General features: G+C 40.3%; 1 protein-coding gene across 2 annotated transcripts in view; it reads right to left on the bottom strand.

The window, feature by feature from the left end:
• Window positions 1–16,291, bottom strand: part of LOC148373875 (activin receptor type-2B-like) — a 33,587-nt gene extending 17,296 nt beyond the window's left edge. For both annotated transcript variants that reach the window (XR_015849869.1, XM_088329829.1), the window contains exons 1-6: window positions 15,648–16,291; window positions 8,587–8,803; window positions 6,099–6,214; window positions 2,924–3,075; window positions 1,396–1,539; window positions 1,167–1,310 (exon numbers count right to left, since the gene is read on the bottom strand). Coding sequence is in view for 1 of the 2 variants with exons in the window: in XM_088329829.1 (XP_088185955.1) it covers window positions 1,167–1,310; window positions 1,396–1,539; window positions 2,924–3,075; window positions 6,099–6,214; window positions 8,587–8,803; window positions 15,648–15,699 (825 nt within the window). In the remaining variant the exon portion in view is untranslated. The remainder of the gene's footprint in view (window positions 1–1,166; window positions 1,311–1,395; window positions 1,540–2,923; window positions 3,076–6,098; window positions 6,215–8,586; window positions 8,804–15,647) is intronic.
• Window positions 16,292–19,037: the final 2,746 nt, after the last annotated feature.

Below are 19,037 nucleotides of genomic sequence, written 5' to 3'. Positions count from 1 at the left end.
TGCATTTCAGGTGAATTGGCCGGTCCGAATTGCCCTAGGTGTGAATGAGCGAATGAGTTGTCTGTCCCTGTGTGCCCTGCGATTGGCTGGCAACCGGATATCGGTATTGCCTTTTTTATTAATCAAATCGGCCGATTACATATATTTAAAACTGGGTAAGAGGAGCAAGTGAGAGCTTTGCTTTGAAGCAGTTATTCTCTCACTTGATCCTTCTAATGTGTTCACATTTTTAAGACTTGCGAAAATTGGAATTGAGACATTTTAATGCCAACTAAGGCCTTATTTTTGAAATCATGAATTAAATGCCTTTGAAGACTTTTCAAGGATCCCTGGAGAAAGCGTTAAAAGTATATATAGTTCATTGGAGCAGGTTCCGGTGGAGAGTAACACATTAGTACTTAACCTAAAATCAAATCGTCGTTCGAACGTATGTGTTTGTGGATAAGAGTAAGCATACAAAGTACGCCAAAATGAAAGGTTGAGTGATTAGTGGTTAACATTGGTTGGTCTATCCGGCTCTAAAACAGGATTACCCACATTTTTCAATTCACCCACTCCATTGAAATTTCCATGCCCTTTTTAAAAGGAAATTTTATTCATATTGGGTTGTACGGACATTTTTGTTCATCTTGAAAAAAGAAAAAAAAAAAGTTATGTAAGTTTAATCGTATTGGGCCTGAAAAATCCATATCAGTCAATGTGCCTTATAATCTGGAAAATACAGCACTTACGATGAAATATTTTATTATTTTTAAAAAATTCACTGATTCGGAACACATTTTCTATGTATTATCTTGGGTTTTGTTCCCTTTTATACGATTATTTCACTTTGCGATTCCCCAAAAGACTTAAATGTCGTGTCCCGGCGGTCTAATGTATATCACCAGGGAATTTTCTCATGACAGGAGTTTTTGGATTGCATTAGAAAAGTATGACAATTCGCCCCCACCCGTAAAATCTGTATTATTCTTCAGCATAAGGAAAAAAAAAACAAAAAACAATCTTTAATATATACTTTCCACAAATAAAACAGTGGTCTCAATAAAAGCAGTGGCACCCCTTTGCAAAAGTAAATAAAAGGCCCGGGCAAATATTGGAAAACACAGGCCAGGCTAACATTGCAACATTGGCGCCTATAGCCTACAATAAATAGACTGAATTCTCACTCTCTCGTGGAACTCTGTGATGAGCCACAGTTCTGTCTCGAGGTTGCTCCCATGCTTCTCAGCACCTATATAGCAAAGGATATTCTCGTGCCGGATGCCGGGTGTCAGGAAGATGTCCCGTTCGTTTTGCCATGACTGCTTATCCTATGCAACAATAACGGAGGAATGGCAACTTTTAGACCATATTTAAGATTAATTCGGAGTATAAGGCATACAAGCTCTGACTCACCTGTACAGGGAAGATCTTGACTGCCACATAGTCGCTCATGAGCTGAGCTTTCCAAACGCAACCAAAGCGACCCCTGGCCTTAATTTCCAGCAGCTGCAGGGGTTTCAGGCCCACCAGGGGGGATGGAGGGGTGGGTCCAGGATCCTGATCAACAAGCAAACATTGTTTCATAGTATCTGAATAGCAAACATTGGATATCTTTAACCTTATAACTAGAATAGGGAACAATATCAGCTGCAGCAGCATTTGAAATCTATAACTAAAACAGTAGCGGTCCCTGAATCACACCTAGGCATTCAGGGATGGCCTTTGGTGATGTTTAGTTCGCGAACGAACCGTCTCTTGGAAGTGAACGACAGGTGCCAGCTCCCCAATAAACAAGAGCCCTTCGAGACACTTTTTTTCTCTTGTGATCAGTCAATATGCATGTTTGTTTTTCAGGGATTCTGTGTTGACTTTACATTTGTTGACTATAAAAACAATTCGAATTGCTTTGTATTTTCCCTTTTTTTTAATTTGTAAATAATTTAGTTCCCGTTTCCTGTGTTTTTCAGGGATAATGTTTTACATAGAAAATGTAAAGTTTACTCTTGTATTTCATAGTTTATTTGCTGTTGCACTGAAAAGTCAATCATTTTTAGAGCTTCTGAGTTGCTTGACATTCAAGTTGCTTAATATGGAAAAAGTTCAAAGTTTTAACGACTTAAAAGTAAAAATAAATATTATTATAATTTAGTAGAATAATTATTTTTAGACTTTAGTGATCTCCTAGCTGACGTTTCCCGAGGCCTTCCAGAAGGCCCTCACTTTGCCAACTCGAAATCTGATTGGCTAAACCAACAGCTTTATTAAAGCTGTATGTTTCAAGGCCTGCAAAGCTCATTCTGAAAGCCTCACGTCAGAATTTTGTGTGTGGCAACAAATAACGGCTGAAATGCAAGTGGTTAAAAGCTTAAATATAAAAGCACACATCTGGGAGCAGCACGACCAGGGGGAACGCAATTAGGGAACCTGACAGAAAAATTAGAATTATTCAATCAGTATTCATGGACAATAAATAAGTAGGATCATGTGATTCAGATATGTTTAGGCCAGCAGAGAAGGTCGTGAAGGCCCCGACAGCCCACCACTGAACTAAATTAACCCTCTTGTAAATGTTTGGACTAGCACTTTTGAACTTGATTCAAAATATTATTAGTGTCTTCTCAAAAAATAAAAACATTTTTTTTTAAACTTACATTTCGTATTGATCATTATCTAATTTACGTTTCTCAGCTCAGTCTATTGAAATATTCCATCTGATTTGTGCCTTGTCCCTTTCCAGGTGATAATACCATTATTGGATATTGCTTCATTGCAAATCTCTATGGATTCTCTTGCCACAGAGCCAAAATTATAATTGAATTTACACCCCCAACTTCTCAGAATTCCTGTGAGGTAAAAATGAGAAACAATGTGATTTTCATTGCCTGACTACCCCCATTATCCCACTGAGTGTATATATAATGGAATTCATCACCCGTCTCACCTCACTCAGGTCCACATGACCATAAGGGGGCTTGCGGTGACGGTACATCCACAGGGCCAAGATGATTGCCAGCGAAAGCACGCAGAGTGGCAGTAGGGAGTAGACAAGCACATTTAGCATGGATGGCACTCGAGACGGAGGGCGGATTTTGACTGTTTGGAAGAAGCACAATTAATAATTATCAACATTACAAATATGGAAACCAATCAATGCTGTATTATAAACGGATTTATAACAAAAAGTCACAATTACAGTTAATGTTCCTAACATATTGATTGTCTCAAGGTCGTACTTATCACTTTTCTTGGTCATGTTTTGAACCACAATATAAAGGTGACTAAGTTTGCCCAAACCTGCTATCCAGCTCCACCCATAGAATAAATAAAAAAGACTGCAAACACTTTCAAGAGGACAAGTAGCGGAGAGTATTTTAATAATAATAATAATAATAATTTCCTTTGTATTGTCATTCTTTGTAACAATGTACACAGAACGAAATGTCGATACACCTGACCCGTTGTAGCGAGCCGATGCAGCCGCAGCCAACAGAGGGCGCCGCCATTTTAATGTCCCACGCAGTGTTGGGAGTAAAACGTTACAAAGGAACGCGTTCATGGAACGCAATTACTTTTCTCTGTAAGAACTGCAAAGCTTTATTGATAACATTTTGTAACTAAATTACAACATGGTGTGTTATTCCACATCTTTCTTTAAAAACAAATAATGTTTCACAACGTTTACTGCATTATGGCAGCTCCTTTGCTCATGAAGTCACATGCAACCCATCATCCACCAGCAACATAATGCTGAATACAACAAATGAACAAAGCTGGGTTCTTTATATATACCTACAAAATACAACTGAATAGTTACCGTAGCGCTTTCTGAAACACAGAGTATGAGGACACGAAATTTCTCCCCTACTAATATTCCATTAGTCTTATATACTCGCATCATCCAAACCGTATTTACAATTCTCATCTCATCTCCTCATCTCATTAGCTGCACCGCTTATCCTCAGTAGTGTCGCGGGGGTGCTGGAAGCCATCCCAGCTATCTTCGGGGAGTGGACAAGGGACACCCTGAATTGGTTGCCAGCCAGTAGCAGGGCACACAGCAACAGACAACTCACTCGCATCCTTATTTACACTTAGGGACAATTTGGAGAGGCCGATTAACCTGACATGCATGTTTTTTGGAATGTGGGAGGAAGCCGGAGTGCCCGGAGGAAACCCACGCAAGCACGGGGATAGCATGCAAACTCCACACAGGAAGGTTCGATCTCATGACCTAGAAACTGTGCCGCACACACGCTAAGCACTGCGCTGCCGTGCTGCCCTTCATTACCCTCAAATGAAGATGAAATATTCGAATGGTTTGAAGACAAAAGACAAAGTGGATAAGGAGTGTCTCAGCTGTTAGTTTGCAGGCTCAAGATTACACACCTCTAGAAATATGAAAGCTTCACCACCCCCACACAATTACTTTTTAGGTAGAGTAACTAGGACCTGTAACTAATTACCGTATTTTCCGCACTATAAGGCGCACCTAAAAGTCTTAATTTTTTTCAAAAGCTGACCGTGCGCCTTATAATACAGTGCGCCTTATATATGGCTCAATATTAAACCGCAAGGTCTCGCAACTTACGCAACAGCCGCCGACTCGATTTCCCCCCGAACGTGAAGTAGTCCGCGGTGTATGCTGGGATTCATATACCGGCGTTTCATTGGCTAACCAATGCGTCAATCATCATTTGAATCGATCGCTATTGGCTAAAGTTATTCGGAGCCTCGGATAGGCTAGAGGGCCGAAACAAACCCTGCAATTGGCCGAAAAAGATGTGTCAATCATCCGTTAAATCGATCGCTATTGGCTGAAGTTATTCGGAGCCTCGGATAGGCTAGAGGGCCGAAACAAACCCTGCAATTGGCCGAAAAAGATGACTGAATAGCAAGCTTGCTAAACTACGCCATAAAGAAACATGTTTCATTAGTCTGTATTTGTAAATTTTTACTCTCCTGGATTTACTACACTCAAGGTTGTAAGAAGACCATGATTGCGTATCATTATTGAACGTGAGAACTTAGGTGAGCTATGCGGCTTTATATTTTCCCGGTATCTTGTTTAAGAACGATCTTGATGTTGCTGTGATGAGTTGAGTTGAGTGAATTAAACTCAATTCCAAGTGTTTATTGTCATATGCACAGTAAAGTTGCGAGCGAAAAAGAAAATAGAAACTAAGGAATGGTTGGCATTTCTTAAACCCCAAGACTTTAACCTTCCGAATAATATTTGAAATGATGCATTTGAGTGACATCGTACGGACATCGCATCCGCACGTGACTACGACACGTATTTGCTTCTTTGCAAGCTTTGGGAATGTTAAGGGGGTAATCAGTTGGACTGAATCATCTGACTGTTTTGTGGACGTTCCCATTGTAGTGCCTTATAATCCGGTGCGCCTTATCTATGGAAGATATAGGACCAAAAACTATTTTTTGGGGGTGCGCCCTATAACCCGGTGCGCCCTATAGTGCGGAAAATACGGTACTTTTTTGAGTAAAGTTCCCTTGTTCACTGGTCCCCAGGGCAAATTTTTCTCGTCGGGAATTGGCCTCCCAGGTTCCCTTGCTGCAGTTCTGATTCCTTTGAATCCTCCCACAGGTAATAGGCTTATAGTGAAGACCAGACCAACAGGAGTTCGCTTGTGAGCCAGATCTGTATGTCTGGCTTTAGGTGACACGGAAGACCCAAGAGATTCCAAGTTTTCCTAAATGGTCCGATAACCATGATTTATCCGGTCCTTTATCAGGTTTTTGTCAAACGTGGCCCTGCCAGTAACTTTAAAAATTGTACCTACTCAGATTATGGCCCCAGGATACTCCCACCATGTCTGTCAGACTTTCAGAATTAAGTAGCATGTCAATGCACACATTTATATCTAATACATAAAGAGCAAGGACTTGACGGTGTGTGTTTGTGCACATAAAAATATAAATACAGACATAAGGACACACACAAGGAAAAAGGTATTTCGTTTCCCCGCCCACCTGAGAAGTATTTCCTATGTAGCTAGAGATCGCAAAGATGTATATATTTGTAGACATATAGAATTGATGTAGAACATGCCCTTCCCGTTAATGTGAGTTCTATTACTGCTAAATTTATCCCTTACCTCGGTTGCCAATGCCGATCAAGTCGGGGAGGTGGGTGAAGCGCTCGTTGCAGTAGTTGCCCTCGCAGCAGCAGAAAAAGACCTGAGGGTTCTCGTCCATGGAGACACACTCTTGCCTGAAGCCATGGGATGACACACACCAATAAAAACACATGTATTAGTGGCGGCAAAGAGTATAGGGGAACTATTTTTATTGACGGAAAATGCACATTGGAGAAAGATTTTTTCATGAGGAGTCACGGAACAACTTCTTCTGTGGAAAATGAATGTTGATTTGAACAATTACCAGCAAATTTTGAATTAGTCTGGTTCAAAAGAAAAGCAATGTGACCTTTGCAATGCAGTATCTTCTCATGCGACCTAAACAGATTGTGACACTTGTATGAGAGACAAAAGCAGAATATATACTCACAATTTGTTGTCAAATGTTACATGATTAGTAAGCAGTCAAATCCACATAATTGGTATTTTTCCACAAATAAAGCCGGTGTAGCATGTGCGAATCGAAGCCAGTGTTTGAAATTATTAGTTTTTTTCTAGGTACCTAAAAAAACTTGTGTATGTTTTTGCCACTGTAAAATGCCCTTAATTGCATTACTGACATTAATTATACTAACAAGGTGCAGGTATTCAAGTCCATACCACAAAAGTGTGCTGCCGCAAGATGGGTTTAGCCACAGAACGGCTTTAAACACAGCTGTTTCCACTCAACTGGCAGGTAAATGTTTAACCATTAAGGATGTTATTCAGAACTCTTTATCATTGTGAAATCATCAATCTATCACAATTTGAGATAGGCTGAAAAAAAATTAGGTGATCAAAACTCTCCCTCAGCATTTTCCCCAATACATTATCCCTTTTGATTAAGGATTACATTGGTTCAACAAAACAGGCAAATTGAGACGGCCTGGACAGGGAAAGGCTGCAAGCCACTGAACACTTTGGTGCACACCCGTCCATTAAATCTTGGCATGTGTTAGTAACAACCCCTGTCTAATTCAGACCTGACCCCAATATTCTCAAAACGAGATTACAAAAACAGCATTCATGTGGCATATTATCACACTACAATTACACAGGTAACAATAATGTGCGTTTAAAGGGGTGTGGTTAAATATGTGGCTCGCAGACTCAGCCAACAGCCTCTCTACTATGGACTGCTGCCAGCAGACTGTAAAATTCAAACTTTGCCAATGAATGAAAAGTAATCATTATCTTTTGTTGTGTAGTGACATAAAAGTCAACTGTAATACAGTATTTTATTTACTAACCGTTTTACACAGACTTCGCCCTAAATTCAATAGTTTACCCTGGCTAATAGGACTGAGTTGTTTTTCTTGTTGTTTTTGTTACTAAAAAAACTGTTCTTTTACAGCTATTAAGATAAGTCATATAGCTGAGGCCCCTAATCACTGTTTGAAGTTTTATAGAACGGCAATATAGGAAAAGATTCATAAAAAGACTGGAAAAAAAAATAAAAAATAAGAATTCACAACCTTTGCTCATACTTTGAGGAATCACCTTTGACAGAAGTTATGGCCTCAAGTCTTTTTGAAAACGATGCCACAAGCTTGGCAGACATATCATAGGGCAGTATTGCCCATTCCTGTTTGCAGCACCACTCAAGCTCCATCAAGTTGCAAAAGAAGCATCAGTGCACAGCCATTTTCAGATATTCCCAGAGTGGGGCTGCACGATTAACAGAAATCTAAGCGATATTTCGATGTGACGTTGTGTGATTGTGTAAACACAAGACACTGCGATTTCACCAAGGATTCATAGTTCCATGTTTGTGTTTCCAAATTGCAGGACCATCAAAAGAAATCTGGTGTGAATCATGTATTTTCCAGGGCCACAAATACATCTGCAATACACATATGTGATTTTAAATCTTGAGTGTGCATTTATCAAGACAAATGATGTTGAGATTTTGAGTTAACCACAGATATATATTTGAGACAAATCTCTCTTTATATAGGTGTTGGGTAGCTTATATTTTCGGTTGCAGGAAGTTCTTCCCATTACAGTTTGACACTGGGAAAGGTGAATTTAATTTTTTGCATGGCCCATAATTGATACATAATCCCTGCATTAATAACACATTTTATAGTGCCCTGTTTAGGTGTAGCATGCACCTGTTCTCTTGGGCGCGATACATAGGGGGCAATGACACTTGATAGAACAATGCCATACAAACTAATACTAGCTGCCATTATTAACGAGGGAACCGTAAATGCAATAGAAAAGCTAAGCCACCAGAGAGCACTGTCGGCGCCAATTTTAAGCAGACTTGTTGAGGAAAATGGCAAGAATTTGAAGCAATTACAAACACTTCTCCCAAAAATGAAGCACTTTTAATCCTTAATACCACAACATTAGAATTCGAGCATTTTTAAGGATTTCGAGCACCTGTTCAAACCCAGTCTATAGGTGGTAACATTTTACACCCTGGTCCCACCTTATACACAGATGCCATCTACTTGCTCACCTATCATAGCAGTTGAAGTCGTCCAGCCAGCAGCCTTTTTTTACCAATTTGATGGTCCCTGAGGAGTTGAGCCAGGAGGCATAGCAATGCAGTCGCTTGTCCTTGTCTTTGTCCTTGTCGTCACAGCGCTCAAAGCCGCTCTGGTTGGTCTTCTCGGCGCGCCAGTTGTCATTGTAAAAGACACACTCACGTGTCTCCGCCTCACCCACGCTGTAACCTGTGATATATATCAGACCAAACAGTAATCAATCCCACATTGTCATAAGGAAGAATGGATGGATGATGCAGGGATCATTTAAGGTGCTATAGCTTTGGAGCACAGCCAAGTTTGGGAGTTCCTTGGGGGCTCGGTAAGTTATTGCCGAATAATCCACCATGCTTACATGAGCTTTTTAGACTTTTAATTAGTCATAAACCAAAACATAGTATAGACCCACCAGCAAAGTATGAGATAAGCAAATTACAAGGGATTAACCCCACGGGTACAGGCTTCACATCATCCTGTCTGTACCAAACATTTACCCATGTCTTTCCAGTTGAGACAGTGAAAACACCCCAGGAGAAAGATGACATTTTGAAATAAAATAGAAACACCCATTACTGAATGATTTAACAAATTGTCAATATGTCATAGTTTAGACTGCACAATCAATCTCTGATTTAGAAGGCTATACCACAAAAAGAAAAATAACCCCAATTAGTTAAGAACCTAACTGAAAAAAAAAACACATTACAAGTAATCAACCAACCAGTCGTAAATTACATTAAACGAAAATCAAAATAAATTACAACATATGTTGTTGAGACTGAATTAAGTTACTCAGTGTAGCGGTAGATTGCTGTGTGAGAGTGAGATGCTGAGATGCCAACTGGTACACGCTACGGTGCCAGACATAGTGGAAAAATGTGCACTTGCTTGAAAAAATTAGCATCGGCTGGCCGCGCTGGCAAGTTGGGGTGGACTGAGGTAAGATAAGCAGTAAAATGTTACAAGTTTTGAATCCACCACTCTCAATCAACCTGCTCCATAACTGAGCAGTTGAACACCCTGTAGCTGTATTTGCTTTGTCCTCTTCAGGACTTACCTTTGCGAATTTGAGTGAATATTATTAGGAATAAAATAGTGGGGAAGTTGGAGTGGCTCTTCAGTGCCCGCTAGTATTGTGTGAAATTTTGGTCTCGCATAAAACTGTGTCATCATTCACAAACATTAGATATAAAAACATTCTGATGACGCTGATAAGATTAGGTGGCACAGTGGATAATGGCTAGCACATGTGCTTTATAGTTCACAAGTTTCCAGTTTAATTCACACACCATTCAGCGTGTACAATGACAAAACGATTATGAAAGCATTTTTTTCAATATTCTTTCTCTTCAATGAGATTTAAACACCTGTAGTTTTAAACAAATGTGTATTTGCAACAAACAGAAACAATTATTAAATTATTTTTCACTACTTTATGCAAACTTAAAAGTCAGTCATAGGTCAGTCAAACCTTATTAACGTTTAGACGGCTCACATTTGATGATAATACGCAACCTTGGTCTACTTACATCCCTGAGTGTTGTAAATTCAACCGTGTAAAATAATGACATACCTCAAAACAAGCGATAATGGTGACGATGAACGCAAGCCCTATACTTACCGTTTACAAATAAAAAGACAAGCAAAAATATTTTTTAGGCCGTAGACTAACCTGACTTGTGATTCACATTTTTTTCAGCCAATTCCAGGCTTTGTTTTACCCCGCCTTAGCCTACACAAGCATGTAAATGCTAAAAAAGACAAGACTCCTTTAGCTCGAATGACTTTAGACTATAGTGACCGATTCAAATGATGATTGACACCTTGGTTAGGAAATTAAACACTTGTTTGTGTATCCCAAAATGCACTGCGGACTACTTCTATGGAGGAAAATCATGGTTGCGAGACCAATTGTGACTCAATATTGATCCATATATGAGGCGCATCATATTATAAGGCGCATGATCAGCTTTTTAAAAAAATAAAAATGGGCTCTTAGGTGTGCCTCATAATGCGGAAAATACGGTAAATATTTTTGAGACAAATATCTCCCCATAGAAGTGATGGGTAAATCACGGTAATATGTAGCTTACATTTTCAGTATGTTCTTACAGTTAGAATTTACCCCTGAGAAACGCTACCTTAAATTATTGCATAACCTATATTAATGTTCACAATTGATACGTAATCCTTGCACTAATAGAAATTTCATAGTGCCTGTTTAGGTGTATCATACACCTGTATTCTTGGGCGTGACTCTAAAGGGGTTATTACACTTCACAGGAAAACGCCAAACAAATTCATGCCAGCTGCCGTTAATCACTGGGGAAGAAGTTTCCAAAGAGCACTGTCGGCTTAATTTTTGAGCAGACTTGTTGCGAAATATGACATCGATTTCAAGCATTTACAGGCACTTCTTACAGAATTCAAGCACTTTTCAATCCTTAAAAACACAACATCAAGAAGCAAGTATTTACAAGGATTTCAAGCACCGTACGAACCCTGATCATAGCTCACACGCTCTTTGACAAAGCTGGCATGTTTCTAGTTGATATTTGGTAACTGGCAAGGCATTATATACCGTCTGGCCGTTCCTTGAACGCTTTTGAGATATTTATATTTTAGCACAACAATGATGGCATATGATGTCTCTTTTGTCCAGTTGAGTTCTGCCTTACTGTTTTCTATGTTATTTTCCATGTTTTAATAATTGTGCCAGACATCAGAAGTAATTGGAAGTTTAGAAATTCTTTCAGTTTAATTCACGTTAGAATCGCGATGCATACAGGAATCAGAAATTTACCCCACTTCTAGTAAAGAGTTATTGTGTGGATGGTTGTCTGTCTGTGTGAGCTCAAGCACAACTCTAGGGAGAATAAGAATTTGGGCAACAAATGAATGAATATTAAACCGTTTTATGGACAAATCGGTGCCCTTGTAAGCTGCACAAAATCCTTGAATATAAAAATTGAACAAAAAAACAATGATATTTCCTACACAAAATCATGACGTTTTGCAATAGACCTGTGATATTCACGCATATTTGTCTGTAAAAAACTTCTTTTTTATCCCAGTGTCACATTATTATTTCCTTGTGAGAAAAATTTTGGAAAGGTTTTTCACTAATGACTGATGTAAATACACACATTCTTTTTAATGACCAAATAAATAAACAGATAAAAATAAGTGACTGACAGGCATTCACTTTGTAGAGCTCAACACCTGGGTGCAATGTTTTGACTTGGAAACTTTCCTACCACTGTTATTTTTGCTATGAACAGTTTTGATGGAAACAGAGCCAGACTAATTCACTGGGTGCTATTCATCAGGCACTTTACTTTACCCTTTACATTGTCTTTTTAAATAGTTTTATCTGGCAGCAAGACACGTGGTCTTGTGAAATGCTAAAAACACATTTGTACTCGTTAAAAAGTGGAACATAAATTGCTGCAAACAAATGTGACAGTAATGGCACCAAATGACTGCTCAACTCTTTTAAGCATGTCAAGGAAAATAATTTGTCTTCATGTTTGGCTGCAAGAAATAATTAACACTTTGGAAGGAAAAAAGAAGAGAAAACTATGTGGGGAGCACTCCAACTCGGCACACTTGCCAACCAGGTCCTAATGAAGAATTTGGATAAGATCTTTTGTAGAACAAAGTGAAATAGTACAAGGTGGTCTGCACCATTTGGCTGAGGGTCAGCACTGATCTGTTCAGATCACTGTCGATGGTTTGGGACATCGTGATCCTAGGATCGCTTTTAGAAAAATGTCAATTTTATGTAAATATCAAGCAAACAGCGGTAAGAAGCAACATCCGAAACGTTGTGTGTCTTTTAAACCACAAGTGCAGAGGCAATTTACCTATGGCTAAGCCCCGCCCTGAAAAGCAATGAGCCAATTACAGTGCGCGTAGCAGACTCAATGGACTCGGCCTAATTTTCATTTTTTCCTGTTGTTTTTTGTCACTATTGCATGTTTGAAATTACACTCACTCCTCCCATGAATGCGAAATAAAAATTACATTGTTTTAAATGAATTTCATACATCACACAACTCTGTGTGAAAAATCTTATTAGTCAGCTGATTTATCGCAACAATTGTTTAATGGAATGAGTCAATCTTTTTTCCCCAAATGTCGTAACCACCCACTTCAATGGTGAAAAAAATGTCAAGCTGTCAACGTGAGCTGTAGTAACCAAATAACTTTTATTTCTGTTTTTTGTGCTGTTAAAACAACTGTGTGATTAATTATCCGATACCTTTAATACAAATGTATATTGTTAAAACGGATCTTAAAATATGAAAAGTGTTTGCAATAAAAGCAGTCTAAAAATATTCAAATTTAGGACAGGCAGGTTTAAAAAGATCGGTGATCTATGATCAGCGTAAAGCCGGTGTGTCAAACCTACGGCCTGCGGGCAGAACCAGGCCCACTGAATGGTTTAATCCACCCTGCAAAAAAATTCCAAGTATGTTGAAAAAAAAAAGCGAGTTCCTAGGTTATTTCAATCAAATACTCTCACCGGCAGTGTTGAGTTTGGATGGCATGGTGAGTTGATTCAGGTGTGAAACTGCATACACTCAACTGATAAAATAAACCAGTTAACGCATTCGATGCCAAAAATAAAAAACTTGTTGCCCCGTTGTTTGTGAATAAAAGCCAACTTTTTGACATTATATATTATTTCAGACTTTATTTTTAAGCATAAAGAACAATCAGGCTCCAGAATATATGTATATAAAAAAACAAAATTGTTGGAAACAAAGTTGTACTGTTTGTAGGTAGGTAAATGGTCTGCATTTATATAGCGCTTTTCAATATAATGAAGATGAGAGGTCTTCATTGACTTGAAAGGTGCTTTACAATGTGCTTCACACTTACCCAATCAAACACTGATGGCAGTGTCAGCCATGCAAGGCAACTACTTGCTTAACGGGGCATTAGGGATTCAGTGTCTTGCCCACTTCGACATACAGCCGGGAATCAAACCAGCGACCTTTTGATTCCAAGACGAGTGCTTTACCTCCCGAGCCACTGCCAACCCATAGTACTCATCGTTTTATTTAGAAAAGATCCTTTGTCATCTGTGATTATAATATGTAGGGTGGATTACTAATGTAGGCTGTATGATAACGAATAATACTGAAAAACAAATCTAAAAATATGGAGTTTACACTCTTTTACTGATCTGGCATGAGAAAGGAAAGTCCGGATCTAGGGCTCCACAGCCAAACGGAGTTTGGCGTCCCTGGTTTAGGGGGACAGTATGTATTTTTTTGCAAACGAAAGTGTTAGAAAGCAAAAGTAACCAACAAAAAAACAGACTCAAAGTACCCAAACTGCACCATTCTGCTACTTGTTTTTGCCCAGCCTTTCACGAGATTTGGTGTTTTTGAAAGCCCGCAGCAGCAAGATGGTGGACAACTATAACAGCTCCCTCAAAGTGAGGCTCATGTTGTGTAAAATATAGACAAGTTTCTCGACCTATAAGGATTTAAAAATGATGGTTTATTCATGCACCATTTTTTTCTTATTATTAAAATCAATGTTAAATAATACACACTGTCTCTCACCAGAGACTGATGCAATTCAACACAACACGATAAAAATAGTGGCGGTAGATTGCTGTGTGAGAGTGAGATGCTGAGGGCAGCACGGCGGCGCAGTGGTTAGCGCTTGTGCGGCACAGTTCATGTCATGGGAACCTGTCGTGGGTTCAAATCCAGCTCCAGACTTTCTGTGCGGAGTTTGTATGTTCTCCCCGTGCTTGCGTGGGTTTCCTCCGGGCACTCCGGTTTCCTCCCACATTCCAAAGACATGCATTTCAGGTGAATTGGCCCGTCCAAATTGTCCCTAGGTGTGAATGAGCGAATGAGTTGTCTGTCCCTGTGTGCCCTGCGATTGGCTGGCAACCAGTTCAGGGTGTCCCCTGCCCACTGCCCGATGATTGCTGGGATGGGCTCCAGCCCCCCCGCGACCCTACTGAGGATAAGCGGTACGGCTAATGAGATGAGATGAGATGAGACGATAAAAATATGTTTAGCATTAATGCCTAACTGAGCGGAACGTTGCTGTTAAAAACTAAAAAGCTTTGTTATCCTCTCAAAAACGTTTCTGTCTCTTTAAATTCCATTGAAGTCTAGCCCCCTCCCTACACACTCGCATTCATTTATGTCCAGCAGCAAACAATTTAAGCAATATTTGAAAAGGTTAGATTTGAACGAGGGATATTTTAAAGGGAGAAAAAGACACGACGATTGCTGTTCATGCAAGAGTACTTTTACTACATGAATCCCATTCACTCCCCCCTCCTTCTGTCACTTAAGTCAGGCTTTAACCCACAACAACATGGATTCAGGAGGAAGCGGCTTACGATAACATTAATCTACAAACCGTATAAGAACTAAAATGGCTGGGTGGCACAGACGCATACATTTAAGGAGGGGGGCAGCTGTGTAGACATTTTATTGTCATTCTGAACGAGAGGGAGAGAGGTGGGGGTTTGCGGGGAGGCCGTATGTTCCAAAATAATAAAGAAGGTCAGAGAGCAAGCTCACGTCGTGGAGTCACATTATTGAAAGCGGTGGGGGAGGACAAAAATACCCCGAACCCCCTTGTGCAATTTCACTTTTTTTTAGGTCTGCCAATCTATTGTCTGACACGGTGCATCGATTTTGCTTTTAAGTTCCAGCTTTTTAAACGCGGCGTTTTTGTTGTTGTTGCGTCAGAGTGTTATGGAGCAGATAAGGTTTCAGGATGGAGCTGCAGCTGCTGCTTTCTATTCCTGCACCGGGCTCACAAAAGGCATCGAACGCAACAGTTTTAGCACGTAGCGCCTTTTGGAAGAAAACAACACTTTCGAATATTTCATTTAACGCGCATTCGTTACTTAAACATTTGAGTGGTTGGAAAAACGAACAAATATCAAATGTAATTTTCCATAGGAAATGATAGGGTAGATTATAGTTGAAATAACACGAAGGTGACAATGGTGTGTGGTGGAAGCTAGCCCCTAGCGGCCGCTTACCTGCGCATAAAGTTCCCAGCAGTAGTGTATAAGTCAGCCACGAGAAAGACATGTTCCTTCTTTCAAAAGCACCACCACGAAGGTTTGGCTTCCGTCACACACATCCACACCTCGGCCTCGTCGGAGTCCAACCGACCGCAGGCCCCCTTTCCGGCTAAAGCCTTCCGCGGCTCCTAAGCTCCGCCGCCACACCACCGCCGAGAAGAATAGACGAAGGTGGTTTATCCGTCGGGCCGCCGACCGGCTCCTTCAGTCCCGCATGGCTACAAAAACGGGAGGGAAAAGACGAAATGAGCGTTTCTCGTTTTGTTTTCCGATTGCGGTTGGTGGCGCTGCGTCGCGAGGTCGTCCGGGGTTTACGTGCATGTTAAATGTGTGTCCAAAATGGCTTCGAATTGAGGAGCGGGTGGGGGGCTGCGAGCTGGGAAACCCGGATGTGTAAACACAAAGGGGGGAATTCAAGAAGCCACAGCCGAAGTGACCTCATCTTCACTCGCTAAATTCGCCGCCGTGTTACACCTGTCTGAGCGAATTTGGAATATTGACATTTTTCTAAAGGGGGATGTATATTCCGACGACGTCTAAAGGAGAGATTGGAGTATGGAAGCCCCCCCCAAAGGATTAACGTATTTTAAGCACTTAATTCTCCCTCGTTGTCCTCGGATTACTGGGGGGGAAATTGCGTAATTTCCGTCTAGATTCTTTTTTTTTTAATCATAAACTCGTTTTAACCCAGTGGTCGACTACCATCGCGCTGAACAGAAAGTGAAAAGAAGCATTTTTTTTGCCCGCTTGTAGGTTTGGAATTTTTCCTCAACCACTGGCGGGCCGTGCATTTCCACTTATGCCTTCTTTAGTCTGCATAAATCCAACCATTAATGACTTATACGATTAAATACAAGTTACATTTATCGAGTGCAATGAAGATTTTCACTAAGTGAGCTTCAGGTCACGCTGTTCCAAATTCGGAATGTTTTGGCTGGGGAATTTTGATAACAGGACTCTGACGAAGGACGCCAGGCATTGTTTTGATAAGCGCTGTGCTGTTATGAGTTTTTCAGACATTGAAGCGAGGGGGTGGACCCCACGTGGGGGTTTCCTAGCACGCCCATGGGAGGTGCCGGCACACCAGCTTGTGGAAAAAACGTGGGCAGAGGAAGAAAGGAAGATTGAGAGAGAAGGCTTGACAAAGACTCGAGCGACACTAATTCGGCTAATTCGATGGAGTTCTCTTAGTTAGATTATTTAAGGAAAATAAATCTGCAGACAACTCACTCGCCCATTCACACCTAGGGGACAATTTGAACCGGCCAATTAACCTGACATGCATGTTTGTGGAATGTGGGAGGAAACGTGAGTGCCCGGAGTAAACCTACGCAAGCACGGGTAGAACATGCAAACTCCACACAGGAAGGTTCGATCTCGTGACTTCAGAACTGTGCCACGGACGTGCTACCCATTTAGCTGCCGTACTGCTGACAGAAGCATACATATTAGCTAATCATAGTTTATCCTCAATATACTTGTCCGTCCCCCAAGAGAATGTTCTATCGTGTGGCCCGAATTCAAAATGATTTTGACACCCCTGTGATAGAAAGTGTAAGAAGACTGAGTGTCAGTGAATTGTGAGTGTTTGCTATCAATGCCTTCTATGGACCAAAAGTTTCCTACTACTTGTGCTAGCTAGTAGATTGTTAGATGATAATAATAGTAATTATATATTTTTTCAAAAACGCCACTGGACTTGGTCACCAGCCCAGATGATGACAATGGAACAGAAGGAGGAACATGGTCCGAATTCAAAGTAGCTGCAAAGTGTGTGCATGCGTGTGTTTCCTGCCTATTGGAAACCCATATCCCTCTAGTTCAGGCATGTCCAAAATCCAGCCCGGGAGCCGGTTACGTCCAGAGATCAAATATTCACTGGCCCCGCCGCCCCTGTCATAAAATCAATCATATGTTGCCCTCCGGTAATGTTTATGAAATGAAATGAAATGAAATAAAATGAAATGAAATGATCTGCATTTATATAGCGCTTTTCAAGTCAATGACTTCCCAAAGCGCTTTACATTGTGCTTCACATTTCCCAATAGCGGCCGTGATCTGTGCAGCCATGTAAGGCGCTAACCTGCTTATTGGGGGTAATTGGGGGTTCAATGTCTTACCCAAGGACACTTCGACATGTAACACGGACAAGCCGGGATTCGAACTGGGATCCCTTAATCCTAAGACGATCGCTCTACCTCCTGAGCTACTGCCGCCGCCGTTTACTGCAGTTAAAAACAAATGTGTTCCAAAAAAATAAATTAACCGTTTGACCAGATGATGGCAGTAGCCATTTAGCCACCTGTCCCTTTGGCTTTCTGTGAGAATTGAAGCCCATCCCATTTCCAACATGGCGACTGTAAAACACAAAAGGAAAGTGGGAATTGGAGTATTTTTCACAGAAAACCGAAACAAATGTGTCTCTCTAATTTCCCAAGAGACTTTGGCTGTTTTCAAAGAACATAATGTCATCGAGCACTTCCAGAAGAAATATGTCGACGACAAAAAGCTAACTGGAAACAAACGCGGTGAAAAGGTGAAGCAACCGGAAGCTGTTTTAACAGCTCAGCAGCGATTTCTTTTATGAGACGCTGCGAGTCAAATGAAAATGCTACAAAGGCAAGCTACGAGGCCTGGCTGATTAGTTGGCCCTCACATATTTTCAGCTTAACAAATCTGTCCCGCTTTCTAAAAAATTTGGACACCCCTGCTTTAGTTAGTCTGTAGTGATGAGTTTCATCTCTTTCAGCTCGGATCACTGAAAAAAAACGGCTCTTTCTTGTCATTTTTATTCTTTTTTTTCTTGACGTGTAATGTTACCAATTATTATGTAATGTTATGCATTAAAAAGGGGTGGGGGGCTGAAAAAAAGAGAGACAAAAAGAAAAAGTGAAATAAAAGAAGAAAAAAATGAAATCTAAGAAGAAAAAAGAGAGGAAAAGAAGAGAAAAAGTGTGAAAGGGTAAGAATGAAGGAAAAACATGAAAAAATAAGTAAAAGGCTAGGAAAGAGGAAACAAGAAAGAAAAGAGAAAACCAAAAAGAGTGCCACAGAGCATAGTATAGCAGCAAGATGACAAACATAGCAGTGACCTCTAGGTAAGTATAACATTATGTGAAATAAATACACATTTGTATATATATGTGTGTGTGTGTGTGTGAAAATTAACATTGGTATGATCATTCTCGTATTTTTGCCTCATATTCAAATCAATGTTTTTGTTGTTGTTGTTATTTACTGAATGACAGGCACTAAATATTACACACTATCCCTTTAAACTTTGAACCTTTTCATACTAAGTAACTTTAAAATCAAGACACGGATAGAGCATTCGCTCTGAAAATG

The sequence above is a fragment of the Urocampus carinirostris genome, chromosome 1 (assembly GCF_059441175.1).
Source record: "Urocampus carinirostris isolate Australia breed hairy pipefish chromosome 1, RoL_Ucar_1.0, whole genome shotgun sequence".
NCBI classification, from domain to species: domain Eukaryota; kingdom Metazoa; phylum Chordata; class Actinopteri; order Syngnathiformes; family Syngnathidae; genus Urocampus; species Urocampus carinirostris.
Note: the sequence above shows the minus strand (reverse complement) of the source record. Positions and strands in the feature narration are given on the sequence as shown.